The sequence below is a fragment of the Staurois parvus genome, unplaced genomic scaffold (assembly GCF_062004578.1).
Source record: "Staurois parvus isolate SC_StPar_1 unplaced genomic scaffold, SC_StPar_1.0 ptg003527l, whole genome shotgun sequence".
Taxonomy (NCBI): domain Eukaryota; kingdom Metazoa; phylum Chordata; class Amphibia; order Anura; family Ranidae; genus Staurois; species Staurois parvus.
Window position 1 is genome coordinate 20139 of NW_028321323.1, and position 19862 is coordinate 40000.

Below are 19862 nucleotides of genomic sequence, written 5' to 3' on the forward strand. Positions count from 1 at the left end.
ATATATATATATATATATAAAAATTTATTTGTAAATTCATTCTAGAAATGTAGATTTGTATTTTTAAAGACATACAGTATATATATATTTATTTAATATTAATTTATTTATTAAAATATATTTTGAAATATATTGAATGTGCCCAAAATTGTAGCATTTCAATTATATGCCAATATATTTAAGAAAAATATTTTTTAATATATTTTCAATATATTTTTCTTCCATGTCGGTGTATTCCTTTGTATGCACAGTATTATGGTACATATATTTAAATACATTTTGGAATGCCTTTACAAATATATGTAAAAATATATGTTAAAATGACTTTTCTAGATGTTAAAAAAAAAATCTGAAGATTATAATTAAAAAATAGATATTTTTAAAAATATTTTTCATATATTTTGTAATTTATAAAAAATGCATTTCAACATGCAGTGTGTGTGTATGTATGTATGTATATATATATATATATATATATATATATATATATATAAATTTATTTGTAAATGCATTCTAGAAATGTAGATTTGTATTTTTAAAGACATACAGTATATATATATATTTATTTAATATTAATTTATTTATTAAAATATATTTTGAAATATATTGAATACGGCCAAAATTGTAGCATTTCAATTATATGCCAATATATTTAAGAAAAATATTTTTTAAATATATTTTTCTTCCATGTCAGTGTATTCCTTTGTATGCACAGTATTATGGTAAATATATTTAAATACATTTTGGAATGCCTTTACAAATATATGTAAAAATATATGTTAAAATGACTTTTTTATATGTTAAAAAAAAATCTGAAGATTATATTTAAAAAATAGATATTTTTAAAAATATTTTTCATATATTTTGTAATTTATAAAAAATGCATTTCAACATACAGTGTGTGTGTATGTATGTATGTATATATATATATATATAAAAATGTATTTGTAAATTCATTCTAGAAATGTAGATTTGTATTTTTAAAGACATACAGTATATATATATTTATTTAATATTAATTTATTTATTAAAATATATTTTGAAATATATTGAATGTGCCCAAAATTGTAGCATTTCAATTATATGCCAATATATTTAAGAAAAATATTTTTTAATATATTTTCAATATATTTTTCTTCCATGTCGGTGTATTCCTTTGTATGCACAGTATTATGGTACATATATTTAAATACATTTTGGAATGCCTTTACAAATATATGTAAAAATATATGTTAAAATGACTTTTCTAGATGTTAAAAAAAAAATCTGAAGATTATAATTAAAAAATAGATATTTTTAAAAATATTTTTCATATATTTTGTAATTTATAAAAAATGCATTTCAACATGCAGTGTGTGTGTATGTATGTATATATGAATATATATAAATTTATTTGTAAATGCATTCTATAAATGTAGATTTGTATTTTTAAAGACATACAGTATATATATATTTATTTATTTAATATGAATTTATTTATTTAAAAATATTTTCTGAAATATATTGAATACGGCCAAAATTGTAGTATTTCATATGTATGTCAATATATTTGGGAAGAATATTTTTAAAATATATTTTTCTTCCATGTGGGTGTCCTAGTTCTTTCAGCAAATAAACTGCAAAAAGGCATTCAAGGCGTGATCTTCGAATTGAATGACCGTGAAATTAATTTGCCTGCTGCCATCAGGGAATGGAACCCGGGACCCAACAGCCAGGCCAGCCAGAGCTACAACACCTATGTTAAAATGGTTTCCTTGGCTTAAAAAAAATAAATAAAAAGGCGCAGCGATATATTCTCAAATCACCATCCGGATCTTTATACGTGACCAGACATACAAATAGGTTCGGCGTTTACATCAAAATTCGTTCTTTGAAACACAAAAAAAAAAAATAAGATTTGGCACCAACAAAATCATCACAGAAATAAAAGATCGGAAAGGAGACTGAAGGAGTCCGGAAAGGGAAGGAGAGAAGGTGTCACTGGTTCCCTTGGAGGACCATCTCATCTTCCTCTTTGACGACGGGAAGAACTCTGGGCGCCCGGGACTGGATCTGACCAGAGAGGGTCTGCAGACTGTTGGAGGAACCTGGAAAGACGAGAGAGCAGGGAAGAGATAGAGAGTCAACAGGAGGAAGACAGAGAAGATCACAGCGGCAGGGTTCAAGGAGGACAGAGAAGATCACAGCGGCAGGGTTCAAGGAGGACCTGATTTTCCTACAAAAGACATTCAGTGGCTACGTTGGTGGAGATGGGGGTTCAAGGAGAACCAAGACCTCGTGGTTTGGAAGTTCTACCATTGACTCTTCTAGATGTATTAAAGGATGGGGAAGACTCAAGTCGACTGAGCCGGGGGGCCCTCTGGGACCTCTTGGCCCTCTGGGACCTCTTGGCTCACAAAAACGAATTCAAATGTATGTATTGAGGAGATTTTTTGTTTTTTTAGCTTTGGATATCGTATAGGACAGGGGTGTCAAAATGGTGGCTCTCCAGATGTTGCCAAACTACAAGTCCCACCATGCCTCTGCCTCTGGGAGTCACGCTTGTAGCTTTCAATCTTGCAATGCCTCATGGGACTTGTGGTCCGGCACCAGTTTGACTGGAATGACTGGAACCGCCCCCGGAACCCTCACCATCTGTTGGGGAGATTTCCCATTATTTCCTGTCCTGGAGATGCAACAGGAAGTGATGGAAATTCTCCAGAAAGTGAGATGACACGGGTGTCCCCACCGGAAGATTCCCCTGTACTTACCAGGGGCGGACTCATGGGGCCCCCGGGAAATAGGGGATCATGGGGCCCCTGTGTCCTCGCCCACGCTCAAACCACTCCCAAAAAAAGCCTATGAAAGGTACTAGGGGCATCTCATGGGGCCCCCGGGCAATAGGGGATCATGGGGCCCCTGTGTCCTCACCCACGTTCAAACCACACCCAAAAAGCCTATGAAAGGTACTAGGGGCATCTCATGGGGCCCCCTACTGAACCCAGGCCCTCGGGCAGTGCCGTCCCTGGTACTTACTGTTGTATGTGGGATTTCCCATCACTTTCTGTCTCCATTACAAAGGTTACGAGGACCAATAGAGAGCATGCCACCCAATCAGGGGCATAGAATAGGTGCAGGAACTCCGCCTTCTGGGTCACTTACTGTCTCCGCCCCCCTACCCACCTCCCGGTACCGCCCCTTTTAGAGAACACAGAGCCAAGTATCATTTTGTGGTGCTATGTCATTTGTATTGAATTTGTTCATGAGAACAAGGATCCCCCCTCAGCAACAATAGACCTGTCAGGAATGGACTGGCCAGCAATAGTGGGACTCAGCTGCCTTATGAGCTGCAGTACCAGGGCTGGCCAGCGGGTGCTCCCAGCAATCAGAGACTCAACCTTGCAGCCAGTCAAACACCTGGAACTAATTATACTGGTGTATTTAAGGGACATTCAGACCTGCAGACTCTGCCTTGGTGTTGTGTTCTTCCTGGGCCCTGTATCTTGTAAACCTGCGGTCCTGTTCCTGACCCGGCTTGATCCTGACCTCTGCTGACTTCTCCTGTTCTGATCCCTGGCTTGTTTGACCATTCTCCTCTGCCTGACCCTCTGTACCATGCTGCCTGCTACCTGCTGAACCTGGCCTGTGACCCCGACCATTCTCCGCTTGCTCCCCCTGTACCTACCTGCCCGATTGATATTGACCCGGCCTGCCTGACGACGCTTGCACTGTATGTTCTGTTATCTGTGGGTGGTTGGGTTGGTTTGTTTGCACCGTATTATGTTTTAGTATTGCACTGCGTTTATGTTTGTATTGTTAGTGTTAGTAAATTATATTGTTTATAACATATCTGAGGTCTGCGTTTCCCTGCGTCAGTCACACACCTCTGGTCACACCCCGAAGCCCTGACATTACACCAAGGCCAATCCTGACCAGAAGTGGCTGCACAGGGAAGCCATCTTGGCTTGTTGCTGGGAAGGATGGATCTTGATGAGGTTGTGTATTTGTCGCTGCTGGTTTTTGATGACAGGGAGTATGCTTATCAGACTCTGAGGGAGTATCCCCGGGATGAACTGCTAGAATGTATACGGCTCGCTCATGTTCTAGTAGATCAGGGCACAGAGTTCTCTGAGGTGCAGCCTTTGATTGAGGTTTGTGCTGAGTTGGTTTCATCTGGTTCCCCCGAATGCAGGGATGAATTTTTGCCACCATTTAGTGCAGACCAGGTAGAGTCCCTGGTGTGGTTATTAGAGGATGATGTGGGTTACTTTCTGGAGCGTTATTCCACATGTTCACCACAGACACTGAGAGATTGTATAAACGCAGTGCAGTCATTGACCAGACAGGCTTTGTGTAAGCTGAGCTTTGTTCAACCCATACTGCAGACATGGACAGACTTGTTGCACCCAGCCTCAGTCAGCTTACAAAGACCCAGTCCTGCTTCTAACTCTACTCCTGTATTCCCACCAGCTCCTCCAGTTACAGCTCAGTATACTTGGCTATCTACCGCATGTCAGTCCCCTGTTCCCACTCGCTGCACCTATCCTGCCTTTAACCCTGTAAAAAAGCCCTCTGTAGCAACTGCTCCCTCTCCTGTTCCATCCTCCAGTTCTTCTCTGTCTCCAGCTGCTCCATTCGTTTGCAGACCTGCGTTTACTTGCAGTGCTCCAGTAGTTAAAACCAGAAAAAAAGCGAAAATTCTTTCCAACCAATACCATCCTGCCAGTATCCAAACCGGTGAGCCTGCCTTCCGTGGTTCAGCCTGGTGCCTGTCTTCAGCCTGATGCCTCTCTTCAGCCGGATGCCTCTCTTCAGCCTGAATCCTCTACTCAGCCTGATGCCTCTCTTCAGCCTGAATCCTCTACTCAGCATGATGAACTAATCCAGCCTGACGATCCTATTAGGCCAGTTGACTCGATGCCCGCTGTTGATCCAGATGATCCGGTACCTGATCCGGTGCCCGCAGTCTTGCCAGACGACTCGGTGCCCGCTGTTCCGCCAGTTGACTCGGAGCCCACTGTCGTGCCTGGTGACTCGGTGCCCACCGCTCCACCTGGGGGCCTGAGACCTGTCGCTCCGCCTGGGGGCCTGAGACCTGTCGCTCCGCCTGGGGGTCCGGCGCCCGCCACTCCGCCTGGGGGCCCGAGACCTGTCGCTCCGCCTGGGGATCCGGTGCCCGGCGCTCCGCCTGGGGGCCCGAGACCTGTCGCTCCGCCTGGGGGTCCGGCGCCCGCCGCTCTGCCTGGGGGCCCGAGACCTGTCGCTCCGCCTGGGGGTCCGGCGCCCGCCGCTCCGCTCGGGGGCCCGATTGCCTGTCGCCCCGCCTGGGGGCCCGAAGCCTGTCACCCCTCCTGGGGGCCCGATGCCTGTCGCCCCTCCTGGGGGCCCGATGCCTGTCGCCCCTCCTGGGGGCCCGGCGCCCGCCGCTCCGCTTGGGGGCCCGATGCCTGTCGCCCCGCCGGGGGGCCCGATGCCTGTCGCCCCGCCGGGGGGCCCGATGCCTGTCGCCCCGCCTGGGGGCCCAATGCCTGTCGCCCCTCCTGGGGGCCCGGCGCCCGCCGCTCCGCTTGGGGGCCCAATGCCTGTCGCCCCGCCGGGGGTCCCGGTGCCTGTCGCCCCGCCAGGGGGCCCGGTGCCTGTCGCCCCGCCTGGGGGCCCGGTGCCTGCTGCTCCGCCTGGTGGCCCGCTGCCTGCTGCTTCGCCTGGTAATCCGATGTGCCTCTGCCCGGAGTCCAGCCCGATGTGCCTCTGCCCGGAGTCCAGCCCGATGTGCCTCTGCCCAGAGTCCAGCCCGATGTGCCTCTGCCCGGAGTCCAGCCCAATGTGCCTCTGCCCGAAGTCCAGCCCAATGTGCCTCTGCCCAGAGTCCAGCCCGATGTGCCTCTGCCCGGAGTCCAGCCCGATGTGCCTCTGCCCGGGGTGCCCCTGCCCGGTGTACCGCTGCCCGGAGTCCTGCCCGGTGTGCCAGTCTTTGATATCCCGCCAGTTACCAGACCCGGGCGGTGGAACATTTTGCACAGCTAGGACTGTTTGGAGCGTCCTGAGGCTGCTCCTTGAGGGGGGGGTACTGTCAGGAATGGACTGGCCAGCAATAGTGGGACTCACCTGCCTTGTGAGCTGCAGTACCAGGGCTGGCCAGCGGATGCTCCCAGCAATCAGAGACTCAACCTTGCAGCCAGTCAAACACCTGGAACTGATTATACTGGTGTATTTAAGGGACATTCAGACCTGAAGACTGCCTTGGTGTTGTGTTTTTCCTGGGCCCTGTATCTTGTAAACCTGCGTTCCTGTTCCTGTTCCTGTCTTGTTGCTGACCCTGCTTGATTCTGACCTCTGCTGACTTCTCCTGTTCTGATCCCTGGCTTGTGACCCTGACCACCCCTCTGCCTGACCCTCTGTACCGCGCTGCCCGCTACCTGCTGAACCTGGCCTGTGACCCCGACCATTCTCCGCTTGCTCCCCCTGTACCTACCTGCCCGATTGATATTGACCCGGCCTGCCTGACGACGCTTGCATTGTATGTACTGTTATCTGTGGGTGGTTGGTTTGGTTTGTTTGCACTGTATTATGTTTTAGTATTGCACTGCGTTTATGTTTGTATTGTTAGTGTTAATAAATTATATTGTTTATAACATATCTGAAGTCTGCGTTTCCCTGCGTCAGTCACATACCTCTGGTCATACCCGGGAGCCCTGACAAGACCCCTGAACAATATAACCTCCCCCCAGCAACAATAGACCCCTGAACAATATAACCCCCCAGCAACAATAGACCCCTAAACAATATAACCCCCCAGCAACAATAGACCCCTAAACAATATAACCCCCCAGCAACAATAGACCCCTGAACAATATAACCCCCCAGCAACAATAGACCCCTGAACAATATAACCCCCCAGCAACAATAGACCCCTGGCAGCAACAACAGATTTCACAGCAGCCCCCATCAATAGACTCTTCAGCACCTGGAACAATAGACCCCTCCCTCAACAGTAGATCCCTTTCAGCAACAATAGATTGCCATGCAAAAATAGATACCCTCCAGCAACAATATATCTCTGAGGAACGTTTCCGACACCTTGTTGGATCCAGGCCACCAAAAATGAAGGCAAAAGGGGGTCCAACCCGGGACGAGCAAGGGGGACCTCATAAAGTGGCCGGTGAGTGCATTTATATATATATATCTCAGAAGAAAAAATCCCAAAAAGGCGATAGAACAATATTCTCTTGACAAAGGTCCAATTTTTGAGCCTTCCATCCAAAGGCTTTATCTGGAGTTGGGCTTTAACTTGTTGTTATTTGTGTTTGATGCAGAAACGAGTGACTCCCACCCAGCGTGTTCCGTGCAGCAGGCGGTTTGTTTTGTGTTTAATGCGTTCCGGAGGGAGAAGCGCCTTTGTCTTGCATTAAATGCCTCCCCGGAGCCCATCGGCTCATTCGGAGCGTTGCGCCGGGTGACTATGCAAAATTTATTTTTAGCAGTTAGACGGTCACTTTGTTCCGCATTCTGTTGTTCAGTAGACATTCACTGAAGGACAAATTTAATGGCTTTCATAATATTTTTGTCTCAGCAGAGCTCTGATTGGATGCAAATAAAAAAAAAAAACAAAAGAGAGATGGAGAGAGCAGAAATAAATAGGATGGTTGGAAAGAAAACAACAAAACTATTGAAATGCTAGAAGGCGGCCTGAGGAATGTCTTCACTCAACGGCTGCGGGATGACCACCAGTTGTGTGAGGCCATCATTCTCCACCTTCTTACCATGAAAGAACCCTCGAAATAATGGGGGGGTCCCGGGGAACTACTGAGAAAAAAAGTACTATAACTCCGGATTATTGTACTTCAGTCAAACCACATTGGTGGTCAATAGGAAAAAAGGGCCCCTTATTACTGGTGGTCAATGGGAAGAATGTCCCTTACATTGGGGGTCAGTGGGAAGAATGTCCCTTACATTGGTGGTCAGTGGGAAGAATGTCCCTTACATTGAAGGTCAGTGGGAAGAATGTCCCTTACATTGGTGGTCAGTGGGAAGAACGTCCCTTACATTGGGGGTCAGTGGGAAGAACGTCCCTTACATTGGGGGTCAGTGGGAAGAACGTCCCTTACATTGGAGGTCAGTGGGAAGAATGTCCCTTACATTGGGGGTCAGTGGGAAGAATGTCCCTTACATTGGGGGTCAGTGGGAAGAATGTCCCTTACATTGGGGGTCAGTGGGAAGAATGTCCCTTACATTGGGGGTCAGTGGGAAGAATGTCCCTTACATTGGGGGGTCAGTGGGAAGAATGTCCCTTACATTGGGGGTCGGTGGGAAGAATGCCCCTTACATTGGGGGTCGGTGGGAAGAATGTCCCTTACATTGGGGGTCGGTGGGAAGAATGTCCCTTACATTGGGGGTCGGTGGGAAGAATGTCCCTTACATTGGGGGTCGGTGGGAAGAATGTCCCTTACATTGGGGTCAGTGGGAAGAATGTCCCTTACATTGGGGGTCAGTGGGAAGAATGTCCCTTACATTGGGGGTCAGTGGGAAGAATGTCCCTTACATTGGGGGTCAGTGGGAAGAATGTCCCTTACATTGGGGGTCAGTGGGAAGAATGTCCCTTACATTGGGGGTCAGTGGGAAGAATGCCCCTTACATTGGGGGTCAGTGGGAAGAATGCCCCTTACATTGGTGGTCAGTGGGAAGAATGTCCCTTACATTGGGGGTCAGTGGGAAGAATGTCCCTTACATTGGGGGTCAGTGGGAAGAATGTCCCTTACATTGGTGGTCAGTGGGAAGAATGTCCCTTACATTGGAGGTCAGTGGGAAGAATGTCCCTTACATTGGAGGTCAGTGGGAAGAATGTCCCTTACATTGGGGGTCAGTGGGAAGAATGTCCCTTACATTGGGGGTCAGTGGGAAGAATGTCCCTTACATTGGGGGTCAGTGGGAGGAATGTCCCTTACATTGGGGGTCAGTGGGAAGAATGCCCCTTACATTGGGGGTCAGTGGGAAGAATGTCCCTTACATTGGTGGTCAGTGGGAAGAATGTCCCTTACATTGGTGGTCAGTGGGAAGAATGTCCCTTACATTGGGGGTCAGTGGGAAGAATGTCCCTTACATTGGTGGTCAGTGGGAAGAATGTCCCTTACATTGGTGATCAGTGGGAAGAATGTCTCTTACATTGGGGGTCAGTGGGAAGAATGTCCCTTACATTGGAGGTCAGTGGGAAGAATGTCCCTTACATTGGGGGGTCAGTGGGAAGAATGTCCCTTACATTGGGGGTCAGTGGGAAGAATGTCCCTTACATTGGTGATCAGTGGGAAGAATGTCCCTTACATTGGGGGTCAGTGGGAAGAATGTCCCTTACATTGGGGGTCAGTGGGAAGAACGTCCCTTACATTGGTGGTCAGTGGGAAGAACGTCCCTTACATTGGGGGTCAGTGGGAAGAACGTCCCTTACATTGGGGGTCAGTGGGAAGAACGTCCCTTACATTGGAGGTCAGTGGGAAGAATGTCCCTTACATTGGGGGTCAGTGGGAAGAATGTCCCTTACATTGGGGGTCAGTGGGAAGAATGTCCCTTACATTGGGGGTCAGTGGGAAGAATGTCCCTTACATTGGGGGGTCAGTGGGAAGAATGTCCCTTACATTGGGGGTCGGTGGGAAGAATGTCCCTTACATTGGGGGTCGGTGGGAAGAATGCCCCTTACATTGGGGGTCGGTGGGAAGAATGTCCCTTACATTGGGGGTCGGTGGGAAGAATGTCCCTTACATTGGGGGTCGGTGGGAAGAATGTCCCTTACATTGGGGGTCGGTGGGAAGAATGTCCCTTACATTGGGGTCAGTGGGAAGAATGTCCCTTACATTGGGGGTCAGTGGGAAGAATGTCCCTTACATTGGGGGTCAGTGGGAAGAATGTCCCTTACATTGGGGGTCAGTGGGAAGAATGTCCCTTACATTGGGGGTCAGTGGGAAGAATGTCCCTTACATTGGGGGTCAGTGGGAAGAATGCCCCTTACATTGGGGGTCAGTGGGAAGAATGCCCCTTACATTGGTGGTCAGTGGGAAGAATGTCCCTTACATTGGGGGTCAGTGGGAAGAATGTCCCTTACATTGGGGGTCAGTGGGAAGAATGTCCCTTACATTGGTGGTCAGTGGGAAGAATGTCCCTTACATTGGAGGTCAGTGGGAAGAATGTCCCTTACATTGGAGGTCAGTGGGAAGAATGTCCCTTACATTGGGGGTCAGTGGGAAGAATGTCCCTTACATTGGGGGTCAGTGGGAAGAATGTCCCTTACATTGGGGGTCAGTGGGAGGAATGTCCCTTACATTGGGGGTCAGTGGGAAGAATGCCCCTTACATTGGGGGTCAGTGGGAAGAATGTCCCTTACATTGGTGGTCAGTGGGAAGAATGTCCCTTACATTGGTGGTCAGTGGGAAGAATGTCCCTTACATTGGGGGTCAGTGGGAAGAATGTCCCTTACATTGGTGGTCAGTGGGAAGAATGTCCCTTACATTGGTGATCAGTGGGAAGAATGTCTCTTACATTGGGGGTCAGTGGGAAGAATGTCCCTTACATTGGAGGTCAGTGGGAAGAATGTCCCTTACATTGGGGGGTCAGTGGGAAGAATGTCCCTTACATTGGGGGTCAGTGGGAAGAATGTCCCTTACATTGGTGATCAGTGGGAAGAATGTCCCTTACATTGGGGGTCAGTGGGAAGAATGTCCCTTACATTGGGGGTCAGTGGGAAGAACGTCCCTTACATTGGTGGTCAGTGGGAAGAACGTCCCTTACATTGGGGGTCAGTGGGAAGAACGTCCCTTACATTGGGGGTCAGTGGGGAGAATGTCCCTTACATTGGTGGTCAGTGGGAAGAATGTCCCTTACATTGGGGATCAGTGGGAAGAATGTCCCTTACATTGGGGGTCAGTGGGAAGAATGTCCCTTACATTGGGGGTCAGCGGGAAGAATGTCCCTTACATTGGGGATCAGTGGGAAGAATGTCCCTTACATTGGGGGTCAGTGGGAAGAATGTCCCTTACATTGGTGGTCAGTGGGAAGAATGTCCCTTACATTGGGGATCAGTGGGAAGAATGTCCCTTACATTGGGGGTCAGTGGGAAGAATGTCCCTTACATTGGTGGTCAGTGGGAAGAATGTCCCTTACATTGGGGATCAGTGGGAAGAATGTCCCTTACATTGGGGGTCAGTGGGAAGAATGTCCCTTACATTGGGGGTCAGTGGGAAGAATGTCCCTTACATTGGTGATCAGTGGGAAGAATGTCCCTTACATTGGTGGTCAGCGGGAAGAATGCCCCTTACATTGGGGGTCAGTGGGAAGAATGTCCCTTACATTGGGGGTCAGTGGGAAGAATGTCCCTTACATTGGGTGTCAGAGGGAAGAATGTCCCTTACATTTGGAGTCATTGGGAAGAATGTCCCTTACATTGGGGGTCAGTGGGAAGAATGTCCCTTACATTGGGGATCAGTGGGAAGAATGTCCCTTACATTGGGGGTCAGTGGGAAGAATGTCCCTTACATTGGGGGTCAGTGGGAAGAATGTCCCTTACATTGGGGGTCAGTGGGAAGAATGTCCCTTACATTGGGGGTCAGTGGGAAGAATGTCCCTTACATTGGGGGTCAGTGGGAAGAACGTCCCTTACATTGGTGGTCAGTGGGAAGAACGTCCCTTACATTGGGGGTCAGTGGGAAGAACGTCCCTTACATTGGTGATCAGTGGGAAGAAGGTCCCTTACATTGGGGGTCAGTGGGAAGAATGTCCCTTACATTGGTGGTCAGTGGGAAGAATGTCCCTTACATTGGTGGTCAGTGGGAAGAATGTCCCTTACATTGGGGGTCAGTGGGAAGAATGTCCCTTACATTGGTGGTCAGTGGGAAGAACGTCCCTTACATTGGTGATCAGTGGGAAGAACGTCCCTTACATTGGGGGTCAGGGGGAAGAATGTCCCTTACATTGGGTGTCAGAGGGAAGAATGTCCCTTACATTTGGAGTCATTGGGAAGAATGTCCCTTACATTGGTGGTCAGTGGGAAGAATGTCCCTTACATTGGTGGTCAGGGGGAAGAATGTCCCTTACATTGGGTGTCAGAGGGAAGAATGTCCCTTACATTTGGAGTCATTGGGAAGAATGTCCCTTACATTGGTGATCAGTGGGAAGAATGCCCCTTACATTGGGGGTCAGTGGGAAGAATGTCCCTTACATTGGGGGTCGGTGGGAAGAATGTCCCTTACATTGGGGGTCAGTGGGAAGAATGTCCCTTACATCGGGGGTCAGTGGGAAGAATGTCCCTTACATTGGGGGTCAGTGGAAAGAATGTCCCTTACATTGGTGGTCGGTGGGAAGAATGTCCCTTACATTGGGGGTCAGTGGCAAGAATGTCCCTTACATTGGTGGTCGGTGGGAAGAATGTCCTTACATTGGTGGTCAGTGGGAAGAATGTCCCTTGCATTGGTGGTCACTGGGAAGAATGTCCCTTACATTGGGGGTCAGTTAGACGAATGCCCCTTACATTGGGGGTCAGTGGGAAGAATGTCCCTTACATTGGGGATCAGTGGGAAGAATGTCCCTTACATTGGGGGTCAGTGGGAAGAATGTCCCTTACATTGGTGGTCAGTGGGAAGAATTTCCCTTACATTGGGGATCAGTGGGAAGAATGTCCCTTACATTGGGGGTCAGTGGGAAGAATGTCCCTTACATCGGGGGTCAGTGGGAAGAATGTCCCTTACATTGGGGGTCAGTGGGAAGAATGTCCCTTACATTGGTGGTCGGTGGGAAGAATGTCCCTTACATTGGGGGTCAGTGGCAAGAATGTCCCTTACATTGGTGGTCGGTGGGAAGAATGTCCTTACATTGGTGGTCAGTGGGAAGAATGTCCCTTGCATTGGTGGTCACTGGGAAGAATGTCCCTTACATTGGGGGTCAGTTAGACGAATGCCCCTTACATTGGGGGTCAGTGGGAAGAATGTCCCTTACATTGGGGATCAGTGGGAAGAATGTCCCTTACATTGGGGGTCAGTGGGAAGAATGTCCCTTACATTGGTGGTCAGTGGGAAGAATTTCCCTTACATTGGGGATCAGTGGGAAGAATGTCCCTTACATTGGGGGTCAGTGGGAAGAATGTCCCTTACATTGGGGGTCGGTGGGAAGAATGTCCCTTACATTGGGGGTCGGTGGGAAGAATGTCCCTTACATTGGGGGGTCAGTGGGAAGAATGTCCCTTACATTGGGGGTCAGTTAGACGAATGCCCCACCTACAGACAGCAAACAGAAGAGAGAAGCTCAGCAGCTTTTCTCTGCACGCTCTGTCCTGTCGGGCGGCTCCACCAACACTCTGTTCGTTCCGGAACTTTACAGGCGCCATCAGCCAGGAGATGGATCCACCACTACTCACGGCTCTAAGAACCCTCAGCAACCTCTGGAGGATCCTTGGCTTACAAAGGCCGTTCTAAGATGTTGAGAAAGACATTGAAGTCTTCTTCCAGAAAATATCCATTTTATATCTACTACAGGTGCCCTTTATATTAGAATACTTGGTGGATGGGATTGGCCGGTGGCAGAAGACTGGACTAGGTGTCATCAGAGCCAACTTTTTGGGCAATTCTTTCAGCCAGAATCCTCCCACACATCTACAGAACATAGGAATTCATCCTTTATTACCTCTCAGCTGCTACATTTGTGTTGCACAGATATGAATTACGTGCGCCAACAAAGCCGCGTTCCCACAGATCTGCAGCTCTAGGACAACGTTCCGTGTTCGGCAGAGGACAACATTCCGTGTTTGGCAGAGGACAACGTTCCGTGTTCGGCAGAGGACAACGTTCCGTGTTCGGCAGAGGACAACGTTCCGCGTTCGGCAGAGGACAACGTTCCGCGTTCGGCAGAGGACAACGTTCCGCGTTTGGCAGAGGACAACGTTCCGCGTTCGGCAGAGGACAACGTTCCGCGTTCGACAGAGGACAACGTTCCGTGTTCGGCAGAGGACAATGGCGCACAAAGGCCACGTGGCGAAGCGTGACATCTGGAATCAGTCACAATGCCTTTCGATGGTGAAAGTGGTCCATTGGGAGCCATAAACACATTCGAATACGATGAACCTTCGAACACGCACATTAATATTTCATAGAATTTGTGGCCCTTGGCTGAGATCGTCTGTTATCGTTGAGAATGTCGTCTCTTTTACGAAATTTCAAGGAAAACTCTACTCTTACAGCAGATATAAACCCGAAACAAGCACAAAATACCCAAAACAAAAAAAAAAATGCAGAAGAGGCAAAAATAAAAAATAACCTCGTTGTGTTAGCAGCTACTTGACCGGGTGTCAGGACCCAGATCTGAACCTGCAACCTCTGCTGCAGCTGGTGACATCTCTTCTTGCTGAGCCACCTGAGATGCTGGACAGCTCCTCGGACAATTTCTTGAATGATATTACCTTGAACCTTGATTCTTTTGAACCTTGAACTCTTTGCTCCTCCCATGAACTTTCGATTTTACCAATGCCTCTGCACTTCCTGTTTACCAGATTACTGTGCTCTCCCCAGCCAATATCTCACTCTTGTCACGCCCGTTGTTATCTCCGCTGCAGCTCGTTACTGATCTTTGGTGTGTTCCTCAGCTACGCTTCTGCTTGATCCCAATCTGCAACCACTTGTTACGGACCTTTGGTGTGGTCCTTCGACTACGCTTCTGCTTGATCCCAACCTGCAATCACTGCGGTCCATTTACAAAAAGCAGCTCGCTTTGCGCATGTGTAGTAGGAAAGTAGGAAACCGGCTGTGAAGCTGCAAGGCTTCACTGCCAGTTTCCCTTAATTATTATTATTATTATACAGTATTTATAAAGCGCCGATAGTTGGCTCAGCGCTGTACATTACAAAGGGGGACAGAACATGTGACAGAACAATACCAATACAATGCAAAACATGAGGGGATTGAGGGCCCTGCTCCTTGGAGCTTACAATCTAGGAGGGAGGGGATGGTGACACAGGAAGAGATAGCTGTGGGGGATGGGGTGGTAGGAAGAGTGGAGGAGGTCGGCAAGTTAGCAGGGGGGGGGTAGGCTTCCCTGAAGAGATGGGTTTTCAGGGTGCGCCTAAAGGAGAGGAGAGTAGGTGATAATGTGATGGGTTGGGGCAGGGAGTTCCAGAGGATGGGTGACACGCTGGAGAAGTCCTGGAGGCGGGCATGGAAGGAGGAGACCAGGGAACTAGAGAGAAGGAGGTCTTGTGAGGAGCGGAGTGTGCGTGTTGGGTGGTACTTGGATATTAGGTCAGTGATGTAGTTCGGGGCAGTATGGTGGACGGCTTTGTACGTCAGCGTTAGGATTTTGAATTTGATCCGTTGCACAATCGGAAGCCAGTGGAGGGATTGGCAGAGGGGGGTGGAGGACACTGAGTGGAGGGATTGGCAGAGGGGGGTGGAGGACACTGAGTGGAGGCCAGTGGAGGGATTGGCAGAGGGGGGTGGAGGACACTGAGTGGAGGCCAGTGGAGGGATTGGCAGAGGGGGGTGGCGGAAACGGAGCCCAACCCCTCTCAACCCCCCACCTCACTCCCTCAGTCTCTGCCCGAATCACACACCCACTGAGCGACACACCAGACTGGACGTCGCTCCACTTCCCCAAACTGAACCTCTCCAAAACCGAGTTTCTTGTCTTCAAAATGGCGGTGGCGGCACCTGACAGCCGATTGAAGAATCGGCTCAGGGTGAGGACACTGCTGGATCCCTGGACAGGTAGGTGCCCTAATATCAAAAGTCAGCAACCACAGCATTTGTAGCTGCTGACTTTTAATTTTTTTGTTGTGGGGGGGGTGGAACTCCGCTTTAATGCAACCACTTGTTACTGACCTTTGGCCTGTTCCTCAGCTACACTTCTGCTTGATCCCAACCTGCAACCACTTGTTGCTGACCTTTGGTGTGGCCCTCAACTATGATTCTGCTTGATCCCAACCTGCAACCACTTGTTATTGACGTTTAGTGTGTTCATCAGCTACGCTTCTGCTTGATCCCAACCTGCAACCACTTGTTACTTACCTTTGGTGTGTTCATCAGCTACGCTTCTGCTTGATCCCAGCCTGCAACCACTTGTTACTTACCTTTGGTGTGGTCCTCAACTATGCTTCTGCTTGATCCGAACCTGCAACCACTTGTTACTGACCCATGGCTTTTCCTTCGACTACGCTTCTGCTTGATCCCAATCTGCAACCACTTGTTACTGACCTTTGGTATGGTCCTCAACTATGCTTCTGCTTGATCCGAACCTGCAACCACTTGTTACTGACCCATGGCTTGTCCTTCGACTACGCTTCTGCTTGATCCCAACCTGCAACCACTTGTTACTGACCTTTGGTGTGGTCCTCAACTAGGCTTCTGCTTGATCCCAGCCTGCAACCACTTGTTATTGACCCATGGCTTGTCCTTCGACTACACTTCTGCTTGATCCCAACCTGCAACCACTGCGGTCCATTTACAAAAAGCAGCTCGCTTTGCGCATGTGTAGTAGGAAAGTAGGAAACCGGCTGTGAAGCCGCAAGGCTTCACTGCCAGTTTCCCTTAGTCAAGATGGCGGCGCCGGCACCCGACAGCCGATTGAAGAATCGGCTTAGGGTGAGGACACTGCTGGATCCCTGGACAGGTAGGTGCCCTAATATCAAAAGTCAGCAACCACAGCATTTGTAGCTGCTGACTTTTAATTTTTTTGTTGTGGGGGGGTGGAACTCCGCTTTAATGGAGAGTGGAGGCAGACCACAATGGCCGCCTCACGGGATGTCCATAGGTAGGGGGAGCCAGTCCTGAGCGAAGCGATTGATCGGAATGTGTTTCTCTTCTACGAGAATGAGCTGTTACAATGTTTCATGTTGTGGGAAGATGGTTGAACACTTGAATGCCCGTGTGATAGACATTTGTGCTGAAAAGTCTCCCTCCCCCGGCAGAAATGGTGATATTTTTTGCATTGATGATGGGAATCTGACCGATCGTGCCAAACAACTGTCTTTTATTGAAGGATGGCGATGATACGAAGTCATTTATTATCACAGAGTTGCTTGACTCTCCAGGAGGGGGCAGAATTTTCAGCACAACTGTATATGCCACCAGTACAGCAGGTCTCTGTATATTACTGTCATATAGAGCGTTCATGATTGGTCAGCAGGCGGGACGTTACCTCCGGGGATATCTGTCAGCTCATTTAATGGCGGAACAGTCTCCAGCTTGTCGGCGTATTCCTTCCCGGCCTGGCGCTGCGCGTACCGCGCCTCGATCTCTTTCTTGGTCCGCGGGATGCGACATTTGAAGATGCAGCACAGCGTGATGACTTCCCGGGGGGAGGAGGGGAGAGAGAGAAGAAAACAGCGAATTAGTTATTTTACTGCCTCCTCCTCCTTCTACAAAGTTACAATACACAGTCTGATCATTGGGGGAGGGGAGACTGAGGAAATTACTCCTCCTCCTTCTACAAAGGTACAATGTACAGTCTGATCACTGGGGGAGGGGAGACGGAGGAAATGCTTCCTCCTCCTTCTACAAAGTTACAATGTACAGTCTGATCACTGGGGGAGGACACTGAGGAGATCCAGGGGAGTGAGTATTGGGGTACATAGGACCCCCTTATCCAGGGGAGTGAGTATTGGGGTACATAGGACCCCCTTATCCAGGGGGGTGAGTATTGGGGTACACAGGACCCCCTTATCCAGGGGGGTGAGTATTGGGGTACATTAGCCCCCCTACACATTCCCACAGTTAGGATTATAGAATACAGCAAAATAAAAATCATTTAATAAAATAAAACCCCAATAAAGTTTATTGATGGCCCCAGAAGTGATTCCAGCATCAATCATGGCGTCCAGGGAGGGGATCCACCTCCGTCACATCCCCCGCCGTCCTGTACACGCCGCACTGCCGCTGATAAACGACGGATTCCCACCACTGGGGGTCCCGGGGGCCACACTGACCAAATCTCTCTACTTTCCAATTTAAACTTAACCAAGTGTGCAGCCCAGACGTGGGCGATGGAGTCACGGGACCGATTCGTGTCCCACATACCGATACGTGTCCCATATTCCATCGACCATAAAATTACCAGAGCGCGGCGAGTCAATGAAAGTCCCACCCCCTCCAGGGGGACATTCAGCCTGCAGCCATCAGTCCGTGTCCAGCGCACGGCGAGATGTCCCCATTCTGTGTTATCTGCTTCAATGTCGTGTGATTCACAGCGACAGACCGGGAGCAGAAAATCGCTTCGATTGGGGTGCGGCGTGCAAAATGTTTACATAATGGGTAGTGATACACACACACATATATATATACAGTTGCAAGAAAAAGTATGTGAACCCCTTGGGATTACGTGGAGTTTTGCATGAATTGGGCATAAAATGTGCTCTGAACGTCATCTAAGTCACAATAGAAGAACACAGTCTGCTGAACATAATACTACACAAACATTAGATGTTGCCATGGTTTAATTGCACATAACATGTAAACATTCACAGTGCAGGGAGGAAAAAGTATGTGAGTCCCTAGCTTAATGACTTCTCCCAGAGCTAATTGGAGCCAGGAGTGAGCCAACCTTGACTCCAATCAGTGTGATGATATTGGATGTGTTGCTGACACCTGTTTTGGGTTTACTGGTTTCAAGAAGCACTGTCTGATGTGAACCATGCCTCGCAGAAAAGAGCTCTCAGAAGACCTACGATCAAGAATTGTTGACTTGCATGAAGCTGGAAAGGGTTACAAAAGTATCTCCTTGAGCCTTGATGTTCATGTGTCCACGGTAAGACAGACTGTCTACAAATGGAGAAAGTTTAGCACTGTTGCTACTCTCCCTAGGCGTGGTCGTCCTGTAAAAATGACTGCAAGAGCACAGCGCAGAATGCTGCATGAGGTAAAGAAGAATCCCAGAGTGTCAGCTAAAGACCTACAGAAATCTCTGGCACATGCTAACATTTTTGTTGACACATCTACAATAAGGAAAACATTAAACAAGAATGGAGTACATGGGAGGACACCACGGAGGAAGCCATTGCTGGCCAAAAAGAAGATTGCAGCACGTTTGAAGTTTGCAAAAGAGCACCTGGATGTTCCACAGCACTACTGGCAGAATATACTGTGGACAGATGACACCAAGATTGAGTTGTTTGGGAAGAACACACAACACTATGTGTGGAGAAAAAAAGGCCCAGCACACCAACATCAAAACCTCATCCCCACTGTGAAACATGGCGGAGGGAGCATCATGGTTTGGGGCTGCTTTGCTGCCTCAGGGCCTGGACGGATTGTTGTCATTGATGGGAAAATGAATTCCAGAGTTTATCAAGACATTTTGCAGGAAAACGTACGACCATCTGTCCGCCAACTGAAGCTCCGCAGAGGATGGGTGATGCAACAGGACAATGACCCAAAGCATACAAGTAATTCAACAAAACAATGGCTGCAACAGCACAGAATACGCCTTCTGGAGTGGCCCAGTCAGAGTCCTGACCTCAACCCCATTGAAATGCTGTGGCATGACCTTAAGAGAGCGATTCACACCAGACATCCCAAGAATATTGCTACACTGAAACAGTTTTGTGAAGAGGAGTGGTCCAAAATGACTCCAGATCGTTGTGCAGGTCTGATCTGCAACTACAGGAAACGTTTGGTTGAGGTTATTGCTGCCAAAGGAGGGTCAACCAGTTATTAAGGCCAAAGGTTCACATACTTTTTCCTCCCTGCACTGTGAATGTTTACATGTTATGTGCAATTAAACCATGGCAACATCTAATGTTTGTGTAGTATTATGTTCAGCAGACTGTGTTCTTCTATTGTTGTGACTTAGATGACGTTCAGAGCACATTTTATGCCCAATTCATGCAAAACTCCACGTAATCCCAAGAGGTTCACATACTTTTTCTT

The 19862-nt window shown here is 48.4% G+C and overlaps 1 protein-coding gene across 1 annotated transcript in view; it reads right to left on the reverse strand.

Annotated features, from left to right (window-relative positions):
* Nucleotides 1–1791: 1791 nt before the first annotated feature.
* The window catches only part of LOC149427743 (transmembrane inner ear expressed protein-like), an 81066-nt gene continuing 62995 nt past the window's right edge, over nucleotides 1792–19862 (reverse strand). The window contains exons 3-4 of the mRNA XM_089667713.1: nucleotides 17137–17286; nucleotides 1792–2087 (exon numbers count right to left, since the gene is read on the reverse strand). Of these exons, the coding sequence (XP_089523839.1) occupies nucleotides 1978–2087; nucleotides 17137–17286 (260 nt within the window). The 3' untranslated portion in view covers nucleotides 1792–1977. The remainder of the gene's footprint in view (nucleotides 2088–17136; nucleotides 17287–19862) is intronic.